The sequence below is a fragment of the Zalophus californianus genome, chromosome 1, assembly GCF_009762305.2.
Source record: "Zalophus californianus isolate mZalCal1 chromosome 1, mZalCal1.pri.v2, whole genome shotgun sequence".
Taxonomy (NCBI): domain Eukaryota; kingdom Metazoa; phylum Chordata; class Mammalia; order Carnivora; family Otariidae; genus Zalophus; species Zalophus californianus.
The window spans coordinates 133942318-133954043 of NC_045595.1; the positions used below are offsets into that span (position 1 = coordinate 133942318).

Below are 11726 nucleotides of genomic sequence, written 5' to 3' on the forward strand. Positions count from 1 at the left end.
TCAACACTCTGTCCGTGTTGGCTAAAAGTGAGAGGTGTGCATAGTTACAGTTTTGGTGTGTGCCTTCCTCTAGCCAGTCTATATCAGTTTTTATTTTTGCATGTTTTCTAAAACAGATTCATCTTTTAATGGAGCACTTTGGAGAAAGACGAGCTTGCAGCCCTTTATTTCCTTAAAAGACACAAGATGCAGGGGAATGCCTATTCTCAGCAAGACACACTGTACTAACACTTTTTGAAGACAGTGTTACAGTCCTATGGCCCCAACTTACCGACTCTGTGTCTTGAACCGTTAGCTCTATCCCCATCTCTGCTTTGATACAGAGCCTGCTTCCATTTAGAACTTGATAAATTCCAGTCTTGGCTGACGAAGCCCGAGGTGCAAGAGTGGGTCCGGAAGCCGTGGTACCAGGTGAGGTCGTTTGGGTGGTATTGTGTGCAGCTGTGGTTGGGCCTGGGGCATGACTGGGTTGAGCAGACTTGTAACTGGTTGTGCTGTTTTGTGGTGGGGTGAACAAAGTTGCTGGAAGGGCAGTCTGGTGACTGGTTTGGGTGGTTTTCCTAGTTGTGTGGCTGATAGTTGGTGGGCTGGTTCCTGTCATATGCGCCGCTGGAGGGATGGTGGTTGGCGGTGAACCTGGGGCTGCGCTGGGGCCAATTGTAACCTCAGTGACTGGAGCAGGTGTGTGTGAGTTATTGGGTGTGGCCAAGGTTGTGACTAGGGTGTGGGTTGTTGGGCTGGTAGTTGGGGTGCTGTTTGTAGTTATCAAGGAAGTTGTTACCAGAGTTTTTACTGTTGTATGTGTGGTTGGGGGCTCAGAGCTGGAGGTTGGGGCAGCTCTTTGAGAGGGGACGTGACCATCCATTGATCTGGCTGCTGAAGTTTGGCCAGGGACTTGGTGAGTTAGTTGCAGGAAAGGCTTTGCTGTGGCCTCTGCTGTTGCTGCTACTGTAGATTGATAGTCGGAGGTTTCTGGAAACATTTTTGCTCTTATTTGACTGCCATAATGCAAAATCCCTGTAAATTAGGAAATAAAAGTGTTACCACACTAAGAATTCACATTGGTGCCTCCTTCCCCCACCCCCATTTTGATGTTTCTGCACAACAAATTAACATGCATTTATTTACTTTTCTCTTTGACGTAGTGACTTTATTGCCTTCACATAAACATACACACTCAGAAATGTGATTGCTGGATTACATGGTAGTTCTACTTTTAATTCTTTTGAAGATAAACATGATTTATTTTATTATTTCCAAACATGCTCATTTACTTTTCATGAGGAATATGCATATATTTAGATTTGGGTGAAATTTATAAGGATATAACAATGAAGTGAAGATCACCAAAGATTCTACCACAAGGCCACAACTTAAAAGTTTGGGTTGCACCCATGTTTTTTACAGGGTTGTGATCATACTGCAGATATTCTTCTGTGTCCAGCCACTTTGTCTGTACAGGGTGTGGTACTAACACCGCAAAGTGGTCATGCTTAATCTAAGTGTGGATGCCCCCTCATTCCCCATCTTCTAGTGTGAATCCAGACAGCTCCCAATGGAGAGTGGTCCTGGGTGGAGTACTGCTGTGATGCCCTGATAGAGCTGGACAGCATGAATGGTGGTAATAAAGACTTACACAGAGCTGTGTAGTTTGCATACACTCATACAATCCCAGGTTTGAAAGGGGTCTTAATGATCATCTAGTCCAAACCCTAATCTGGTGTGTGAATTGTACCTACGAATATTTGTCACGTGTTCATCCAATCGATGCATAAATACCTCCAATGATGGGAGATTTGTTTCCCTTCTATTTTTTATTTTGCTGTCAGTTTTTGTAAAGACAGACCAGTTCTTGTCATTTCTTACTTCACCTTTTTTTTAAGATTTTATTTATTTATTTGAGAGAGAGAGAGAATGAGAGATAGAGAGCACGAGAGGGAAGTGGGTCAGAGGGAGAAGCAGACTCCCTGCCGAGCAGGGAGCCCGATGTGGGACTCGATCCCGGGACTCCAGGAACATGACCTGAGCCGAAGGCAGTCGCCTAACCAACTGAGCCACCCAGGCGCCCCCTTACTTCACCTTTTGAATGGCCCAGGCTTTCTCAAGTAGAAAAGAAAATTAAGCCATAATTGCTCTGATGCATCTGGTGGGCTGTCCTTCATAGTCCTTCATCTGGCTCAAATGCCAGATCTTTAGAGAGTCTTCCCTGACATCCTTATATAAAATAGCTCCCCACCCCACAATTCCCCATCATGTGTTATATTCATTGCCAGCACTGCACCAATCACAACTTGTAATGATATGAGGGGATGGTATTAACATATTTAATAGTAAGCCTGCCCACACAGTGTGTTCCAGCAGAATAATAGCTCTGATTATATGTTTATTTATTGGTTTATTTATTTAGACTGTGCATCTCTCCCACTAGATTAAAAGCAACCTCAAGGTGGAGATTGTATTTTTTATTGTATTTTTTTTCACTACCAGTACTTATGCACAGAAAGTGTTCAGTGCATATGAATTGGATGAATAGATAAGTGGATGCGTAAATGAGGATAATAACATTGTAGACCTTCTAGGATTATTGTAAGGCTCAAACAAGTTGGTTTAAGTGAAGTCTTCCTGGACCATCAAGTGTACCTATAGTGTGTGTTACTGTCACAGGTTCTCTCCTGGGACATTCCTTAAGGGTGGAAGGGTTCTGCCTCTTTTTCAACCAGAATAGTTCTATCCTTGCCTTGTCCCAAGCACATAGCAAATCTGAAAACTGAGCAAAATGCAGATGATATTCCTTGAGAGTTTGGAATCAGGCACACTGAGAGATGGCTCTGTCTCTTCAATGCTTTGGTTTCATTGTATTTGCCCATTGTATTTACACTCACTGGAGTTGGAGCTCCCCAATGCTGGCCAGTGACTTGGGAAAACATGGGTAAAAGGGAAAGGAGACCATTCTATGCTGGTGTTTAGAATCCTGAAATTCACATCTAATCAAAATCATCCATAAACTCCCTTACTATCTCCCTCTTTCATTCATTATATTTCTAAGTGGTTACTTTTACTATAATAATAGCAATAAAATGTCCAAGTTATTGGACACTTACTACATGGCAGGCCTCAGGTCAAGGGTCATCTTTCACCGACTCCTCTCAAAAACCCTCTGATGGGTTCTATCTTTATCAACCTTTCAGATGAGGAAACTCAGGCTTAGAAAAATCCCATCAACTTGACCATAATCCCACAACTAGTATATTCTGGAAGTGAGACACCTAGTAAATTTTGGAGGTGAGACTTGAGCCCCTGTCTGAACCAAAGCCTGCCCTTGGATTTGGTGTGGGTGGAGGTGGTGTGCATCACTGGGAAGAATGGTGAGAGAAGAGACAAAAACAGAGAAGAGAAGAAGAGCAGGGTGCCTTTCCAGGGACGCCAAATCACCAGACCCTCATAATGATGGTCTTTGGTGAGGGTTTCAAAAGCTTATATGATAAAATAGTGATTATTTTCCAGAAGAAAAGTTCTAACTTCAAGCCCAGTAGTAATGCTTATAAATTATTTCTGCACAGCTGGCTTGAAAAATGAGAAAGACAAAAGCACCAGTTCAAATTCCCTTGAATAACCTTTAAAAGGGCTTATTAGGGGTGCCTGGGTGGCTTAGTCGTTAAGTGTCTGCCTTCAGCTCAGGTCATGATCCCAGGGTCCTGGGATCGAGCCCCGCATTGGGCTCCCCGCTCCACAGGAAGCCTGCTTCTCCCTCTCCCACTCCCCCTGCTTGTGTTCCCTCTCTCGCTGTCTCTCTCTCTCTCTTTCTGTCAAATAAATAAATAAAATCTTAAAAAAAAAGAAAGGCTTATTAATGACATTAAGTTACGTGAAACTATTACTAAATGGGTTTTTTTTGTATCTAAAATGTTCATTTGGAGAATTTGAAATGTATGATACTTGAGAGTTGTGGATTTTTATGGACTGTAGGTTTTCCTTGTAAGCCTTCATAAAATCACTATATGTGGACACTTTATGCCTGCATGGTAGGACTTGGAGCAAGATTTTTCCTTTCAAGATTGTTATGAAGGTTGACAGTTGTGAAAGATTTATTTTCACAATTCATTTGGGCTAAACCTGAGTTGCTGGTTCCTCAGTCATGACCCTAATAGAAACCCCATTAAGTTTACACTGTTACTATGGAGAAAGAGAATTCACTCCCAGAGGGACTCTTGAGGAATATCTTGTAGTGGTAAGCAAAGATTGCTGCAGAGAACTCTGGGAGACTGGAAACCACTTGCCTTTTGTTCTCTTGGGGGGTGGGGATCATTAGATCCTTCAAAAAAATCTCACAATGCATGGTATATGCTTATGAACTAAAGCAAACCTTTCTCAGCTGAGTAGAATATCCTCAACTGGGTAGCACACAGCCTCCAAAACAGGACAAGATGACTCATGGTACCCATCAAGATGTATTTGGTGTGCAGGAAGTATTTATGGGGTGGCTGAAGGTGATGGCAATCATGCTGTCTTGATATAGTGTGTGGCTTTGTGGTAGGCAGAAAGCTGGGCCAGCAGGTGGCTGGACCAAGTGTCAGAATGTGTTACAGATTGAACCAGAGTGTGTTCCCAGATAGAACTGGGAAATATTGTTCTAATAGTCCTCTCCTTCCCCTCTGTGGCTTCTCTCCTCCCCTTCCCATCTCCCTGTAGAAGTGTGGGGTATAAAAGATGGGCAGGTAATTAGATGGAAAACTGATAGGAGTAGGTACGCTGTGCATTATAATACATTCTAGAAAGTTCATATGTTAGGTAGTTAATAGAAATAAGGCTCTGAAAAATACTCTATTTTATAAAGTCTACGTATATGACCACACAGTATATGACCAATCTTTGTCAAAATTGGGTCACAGTCCTTAAACAGGACCTTTGACTCTGTAAAGGTTTAGTTAAGTTCACCAGTCTGTCTGACACCCACAAAGAGGGCAGGGGGCAGGACATAGCTCAGACTCTGTCTCAACCCTTCCTCTACTCAAAAGGACACAGCCCTGGAGTTCACATGCTGATTTGTCAAACCCACAACCCAAATCCCCTAGCATCTTCTCTCCAGGATTCAGGAGACTCAGCAAACAAGTACCCTAGAACATAGACCCATTGCTTGGACTCCTCTAGATGATGCGCTGCAGGAAGAGGTGCGAGAGGGTTTGGATTCGCCTACAACCTATAGAAGGAGCTGAGAGATGACTCATCAGCCCAGCCCTGGGAAACTCAGTGACCATGCAAGGGTTTTTTTCTCTAGGTACTTCCCGGATGGCTGGTCCTTCCCAGATAGCCTTTGTTTAGTTACCCTGCCACACCCAATTCAACAGATATGTAGGAGCTTCTTCTGAGCCTGGCTCCTTGCCAGGGACTGGGTCTTTGTTTTCAGGGGCTCAAAGCCTTGTGAGGCAGACACATAAGTGGACCCCATTCCTCAGTGTGACAAGCGTTATTATAGAAGGAAGCCCTGAGTGCTATGAGGTGGGGTGGGGAATCCAACACCAAGACAAATTCTTTAGGCGGACAAGAAATTAAGTGGTATCCCAGACAGGGGAAAAGTATGTACAAAGACACAGGGTCTTCAGAGTCTGGTAGGTCTAGAGAATAGCAAGGGGGTAAAGCATGATGGGAACATGAGGAGGGAGGTGAGGTAAGGGGCCAGCTGGGAACTGGCCTGGCAGGTCTTGGAGGCTACTCTTTGCAGTTGGGAACACATTGGGGAAGTAAATGTAGCCCCGTCGCCACACCCAGGGGCAGAGAACTGAATTTTAGCCCCCAAATACTTTCTCTGGCACCTCCCCAGGGAGCAGAAGCAGCCCCAGCTGGGTGCAGCAGGAAGACGGTTTCTGGATGTGTGAAGCAACAGGGGTGGGCCCTTAGTTAAGATTCTGTTTACAGTTTCACAATTTAACCTTCAATCTTTTAGTAAAAAGATATAAATCTTACCTGTTACTTTCTGTGGGACTTTAGATTCAAAGAGAACCCTCATACAGAAGTGGCTCCAGTCCCGTGGCACAGACTGCTGGTTAACTACTCCCAAATCCAGCCTCCCCTTTTTCCTTAGTAACAGAACCACAAATTTAAGCTGTGCACTTGCTGCCCGGAATAAAGAACCCTACCTCCAAGATTCCTTTCCATCTGGGTGAGAATGTGTGACTGCATTTGAGCCAAACCCCATAACATAGGGTTATGTGGGCCTTCTGGGAATGCTGCTTGAAGGGGACTCCATCACCTACGTGACCACCCTATTGCTTTTATGTTTTCCTTTTCAAACCAGCCTGCAAATTGCATGTGATGGCTGGAGCTCCAGCAGACATTTAGAACCATGAAAAGAACTTGCAGGTGGGAGTCACACATAGGAGGGAGAGTCCACGATAATGAGCTCCCACACCGGACCTGGGATGGATTCTTCTGGACTTGTTTTCACATGAAAGAGAAACACACATTTATCTTGTTTATTTTGCTCCTATTTGTCTATTAGGAGCAGCTGAAGCTAGACGTAACTGATACAAATTTAAATCCCCTCATTTTGTGGGGGAGGAATTTGAGACCAGGGCAGCAAAGTGAGTGGATAAAGATTACAGAGCTAGTTCACCTAGAAGCTATGTCTCTCCTACCAAAATGTCCAATGGTTTTTGCTCATCTCCAATTCAAGTATGTCTTGAACCTATGCGTGCAAGGCCCTGAAACCAGGCTTCCTGGATGCAAATCTCAGGGCTGCCCCCTGCTAGTTGAGGGACCACGAGCAATTCCTTAATCTGGAAAATGGGGACCCTTCACACACTTTGTTCACTCTGTTCACCCTGGAGAATCTGCAGCTCAGAGGAGGGCAGCAGGGTATTTCCTTTCTACCTCCCTGGGAATTACTGAGCACTCATTGCATTTCTGAATCTGCTAGTCATCTGCTCACAGGTCACTGAGGGTGACTGCTAGACTGAGATCTTTTGCCTTTTTATTAGCTTAGATTTCACCTTTTGCCTCCAGAAGAATGTGAAATTCTATTTCTGAAAATGTGGCAGAAGTAAAACAGCCACAGATTAGGACACTGGCCTGACCCTTCACCCAACTTTCTGACAATTCATGTCACAATCAAGTGCCTCTGCATCCCCTGCATGGAGCATGTTAGTGGGGCCGTGTAGTTCCCTCACATGTTCAACTCAGTGCTTCTGGAAGGAATTGTGAATTAACTAGCAACTAGGTAATGACACACAAGAGGACTCAATGTCCTACCGAGAAAATGCTCTTTGTGAAAGCAGGGGGTGGGCACATAAAAGAATCATTAAAAGCCCAGTTTCCCAGACAGCTTCTCTGACCTGAAGTGTAATAGTTGACTCCTTAGCTTATACCTCTCTGAAATGGCACAGCTTGCCAGACCGCATCTCATTCATCTTCACAATTCACTGTTCATATAATGCAAACATAGCGCTTCCATTCGAGAAAAACAGGAAAAGCAAGACGAATTGCGCTTAGCAAGAGTCCCATTTCTGAAGTCTGGCTCAGTTCTCCATCTCTTAAATCTACGTGATTTCCCAAACTCTCCCTGATAAGGTGCCCAGAACCCATCCGGGAACCAGGTATAGTGTCACTGCCTTCTGGAGTTGATACCTACTCTGCCTGACTCAAGTCTAAACTGTGAAAGCCCTTGGGAGAAACAGGAAAGGGTGCTCCCTGCATTTAAGGTAATAAGGAGGAGGTCTCCCCAAGCCAAATACCCACACTAGCTGAAGCCACATGGCTATTCTCCAGGCTGTCCTGTCTTCCCTTGGTCCGTGGCACTAGAATGCATTTGAATCAAATCGGACCAGAGTTGGCAGGGTCACCATGGAAAGCCACGGGTGTCACTCACCAGCCAGGGACACGAAAAGCACCACCACTGCAGACAGCTGCCAGGACATGACTGGGGAACCAAGATAGCCGCTGCCTCACCAGGGGCCGGCTCTGCTCCCACTGCACTGGTGCGCTCAGCACCCCTCGGTCTTCTGAGGAGCACGAGGTCAATTCCAGGGCAGGCTCCAGGAACAAAGAAGATACCTCTCTTCGCCCCTTATTCACTCGTGGCAGAGAAACCAACGTCACTTTCATTATGACGAGTAGCTGAAACGCCCTCCCAAGGGGTAGGCTGAGTGGGGAGGGAAACCAGAAACCAGAAGTGGCCCTTGTGTGAAAGCAGCCACATTCATCTCCGCCTTTAGTGTTTGTGAGGGGTGGGCAATTCCCCCCCCCCCCACTCCAGCCAACGGGAAGGGCATCTGAGACCATTTCTCCACAAGAGATGGAGGATCTGTGGTGGTGCCAGCTTCTTTGAGAAGCTGGGTCTCCATTTTTCTTTAAGATCTTGAGTACCTTTCTGCTCAGCCAGGAGAAAAGCAACCCCTGAGTAAAGAAGGTGAGCAGGAGTCTGAAAACTCAGTGGCGAGAGCACTGTCTCGAAAAGTCTGAGGTAACCCTGCTTTATGCCCGTGGCCACCTCACCTTGTAGGGACCAGAAGGAGTCCGAGCTTAGGAGTCAGGGAGAGCTGGGTTTGAATCTGGTCACCAGTTGTATGACCTTGGGTAATGTCTCTGAGCCTCAGTTTCTTCTGTTGTATAACAGGGATGATATTGCCTACTCCCAGGTTGTTTATCTGGAACACAAAAAAATACTCAATATCCTGGAAAGGCAACCTTTCCATGTCCTTTCTCCTTCCTCTACTAATCAGACCAAACAACGATGGTCTATCTCTTAGGACTGTGAGTCCCAGTGAGGAATACACATTTAGGAAGTGTATTAGGATACTCTCCTGATTACTAGGTTTAGGGCTTTCAGCTTGGTCTCAAAACAATTTCCTGAAAAACAACTTTGGCTACAGTGATTTGATCTTACTATGTTGCCCTAAACACTCTAATCAAGCACATTTACCACAGTGAGTAGTGTAATTCCAAACTGGATTTTTATGGTGGAAGGTGAAGATTAATGTGTGTGGGTTGATCTAATTTTAGCAACTACCTGCCTAATATTCTGGACTTTGAGTCAATTTATTCTACAGACAATAATTAAGCAGATACCATATGCCAGACACTTTTCTTACTCCATTTAAGTCCTACAGCCACCCTATGTGGGCACTGTTATCATTGCTGTCTCATTTCACAGATGGGGAAACTGAGCACTGAGAGGTTAGGTGACCTGCCCAGTCACTTAGGTAATAAATGAAGAAATTGGGTTGTGAATCCAGTTTGGCTTGAGAGTCTAGGATTTTAAGCACTATGCTGTACTACTGCTGACGAGGTGTTCTAAACTAGAATATAATATAAACTTTCAAGTTGCTTGATGCCTAGATGAGAAACAATATTTATTAATATACAATAATAGCTAGACTCATCAATTGTTTGTTGCTTAGAACTACATTAATGAGGAAAGGTACAGTCAGAGATGACTTGGTGGTTTTTGGATCTTGGAGAGACTTTGAAGGTCATAGAGGATGTGGATCATTGGAGAATAGCAATATTATTGTTATGATTATTATGGCTATTATTATTATTATTTCCACATAAGGAATCTTTACTATGTGCCTGGCACTGTGTAACACATATGGCACTCTTCAAGGTAGGTTTTTTTTTTTTTTTTTAAGTAGGCTGCAACGCGGGGCTTGAACTCACAACCCTAAGATCAAGACCTGAGCTGAGATCAAGAGTCGGACACTTAACCAACTAAGCCATCCAGGCGCCCCTCAAGGTAGATTTTTTTAAATTCCAATTTTATTGATGTGGAAACTGAACCACCCAGCATCATACAATAGGCTAAGATTTGCATCATGGCCTACCTAGCCCTGAAGTCTGTGTCCTTTCTCCTAGCACACAGGGAGCAAAATCTCTTGACTGGTTATGGCCCTGACTGGAGAATATTGGAGAAAAAGAGGGGAATATGGTTGAAAGGTCAAGTTAGTGTCATTTTGGAAAGGCCAAAAAGCCAGACTGAGGAGTTCAGCCTCAACCCTAGAGGACATGGGGCCACTGAACATTTTGAAGGAAGTTGTACATGGAAGCAGGAGTTAACCTGACACATGGTAAGGGCCCTTACCTTGGGAGAAGGGGAGAAGACTTAACCATTGATCTAGTCAACATTTACAGGAGGATGTCTGAAACCAGTCTCCTGAGTAGGTCTGAGGATCAGAGTATTGGGGTTATCCGGATTCCTGCCTTTGACTAGAGAAGAGATGCCCCAGCTGAGTGTTTCAGAAGCCACCGGAAACTCTAAGCACTGTGTCAGATGTACTCCATAATTTTGGGTATGTTATAATTTCATTTTAATTCATCCCAAATTATTTTCTAATTTCTAATTTCCATTGTGATTTCTTCTTTGACCCATTATCAGGGTTATTTAGGAGTTTGTTTTTTAATTTCCACACATTTGTAAATTTCCTTCTGTTATTGATTTCTAGTTTCATTCCATTAGGATTGGAGAACCTACTTATGATTTCAATTGCTTCGTATTTATTGAGGCAACAAGTTAATCTGTTATGGCCTAACATACAATCTATCCTGAAGAATGGTGTATGAGCATTTGAGACAAATGCATGTTTTGCTTTTGTTAAAATTGGAGCATTCTATAGTTGTTGGTTAGTTCTAGTTAGTCTGTAGTGTTCGAGACTATTTCCTGTTTGGTCTTTTGTCTAATTGTTTTATCCATTATTGAAAGTAGGGTATTGAAAACTCCAATTGCTGTTGTTGTATTGTCTATTTCTCCCTTCAATTTTGTCAGTGTTTGCTTAATGTATTTTGGGGCTCTGTTGTTAGGCTTCTCTGTGTTAATGACTTTTATATATTCTTGATAGAATGACCCTTTTATAATTAGAAAATGTCCTTCTTTGTCTCTAGTAACAATTTTTGTTTTAAAATCTCTTTTGTCTAATATTATTATGGGTACTCCAGTTCTCATTTGGTTACTCTGTACATGGTATATCTTTTTCCACCTTTTTATTTTCAATCTATTTGTGTCCTTGAGTCTGAAGTGTGTCTTTGTAGATAGCATATAGTGGGATCATGTTTTTTTATTCATTCTGCCAGTACCTGCACTTTAATTGGTGTGTATAATCCATTTATATTTAATGTGATTACATTAAATGTAAGATTTATGCCTGTCATTTTGCTCTTTGTTTTCTTTTTAAAGATTTCACTTATTTATTTGACAGAGAGAGAGAGAGCGAAAGAGCGAGCACGAGCAGGGGCAGCAGCAGAGGGAGAGGGAGAAGCAGGCTCCCCACTGAGCAGGGAACCCGATGCTGGGCTTGATCCCAGGACCCTAGGATCATGACCTGAGCTGAAGGCAGATGCTTAACTGACTGAGCCACCCAGGTGCCCCTGCTCTTTGTTTTCTATGTCTTTTTTTGTTCCTCCACTCCTTCATTATTGTCTTCTTATGGATTAAATAGATATTTTCTGGTGTACAATTGTAATTCCCTTGTCCTATTTACCATATTTTTAAAGTTACTTTCTTAGTAGTTGCCCTGAAGACCACTGTGAACATCTCAGCCTGTAGTACGAATACCACCTTAATTTCAACAGCATGTAAAAACTTCACTTCTATATAGCTCCACTGCCTGCCCCCCACACTTTTTGCTGTTATTGCCATATGAATTATTTCTTTATACATTGTACATCTGTCATCATGGGTTTATAATAACTGCTTTATGCAGTTGTCTTTTGCATCAGATGAAAGAATTGCGAACAATGGT

General features: G+C 43.4%; 1 protein-coding gene across 5 annotated transcripts in view; it reads right to left on the reverse strand.

Moving 5' to 3' along the window:
* Positions 1 to 8088, reverse strand: part of LAMP3 (lysosomal associated membrane protein 3) — a 35229-nt gene extending 27141 nt beyond the window's left edge. For 4 of the 5 annotated variants that reach the window (XM_027586061.2, XM_027586060.2, XM_027586062.2 and 1 more), the window contains exons 1-2: positions 7862 to 8088; positions 272 to 1017 (exon numbers count right to left, since the gene is read on the reverse strand). In XM_027586061.2, the coding sequence (XP_027441862.2) occupies positions 272 to 1017; positions 7862 to 7910 (795 nt within the window). In that variant the 5' untranslated portion in view covers positions 7911 to 8088. The remainder of the gene's footprint in view (positions 1 to 271; positions 1018 to 7861) is intronic. The other variant, XM_027586064.2, reaches the window with a different exon arrangement.
* Positions 8089 to 11726: the final 3638 nt, after the last annotated feature.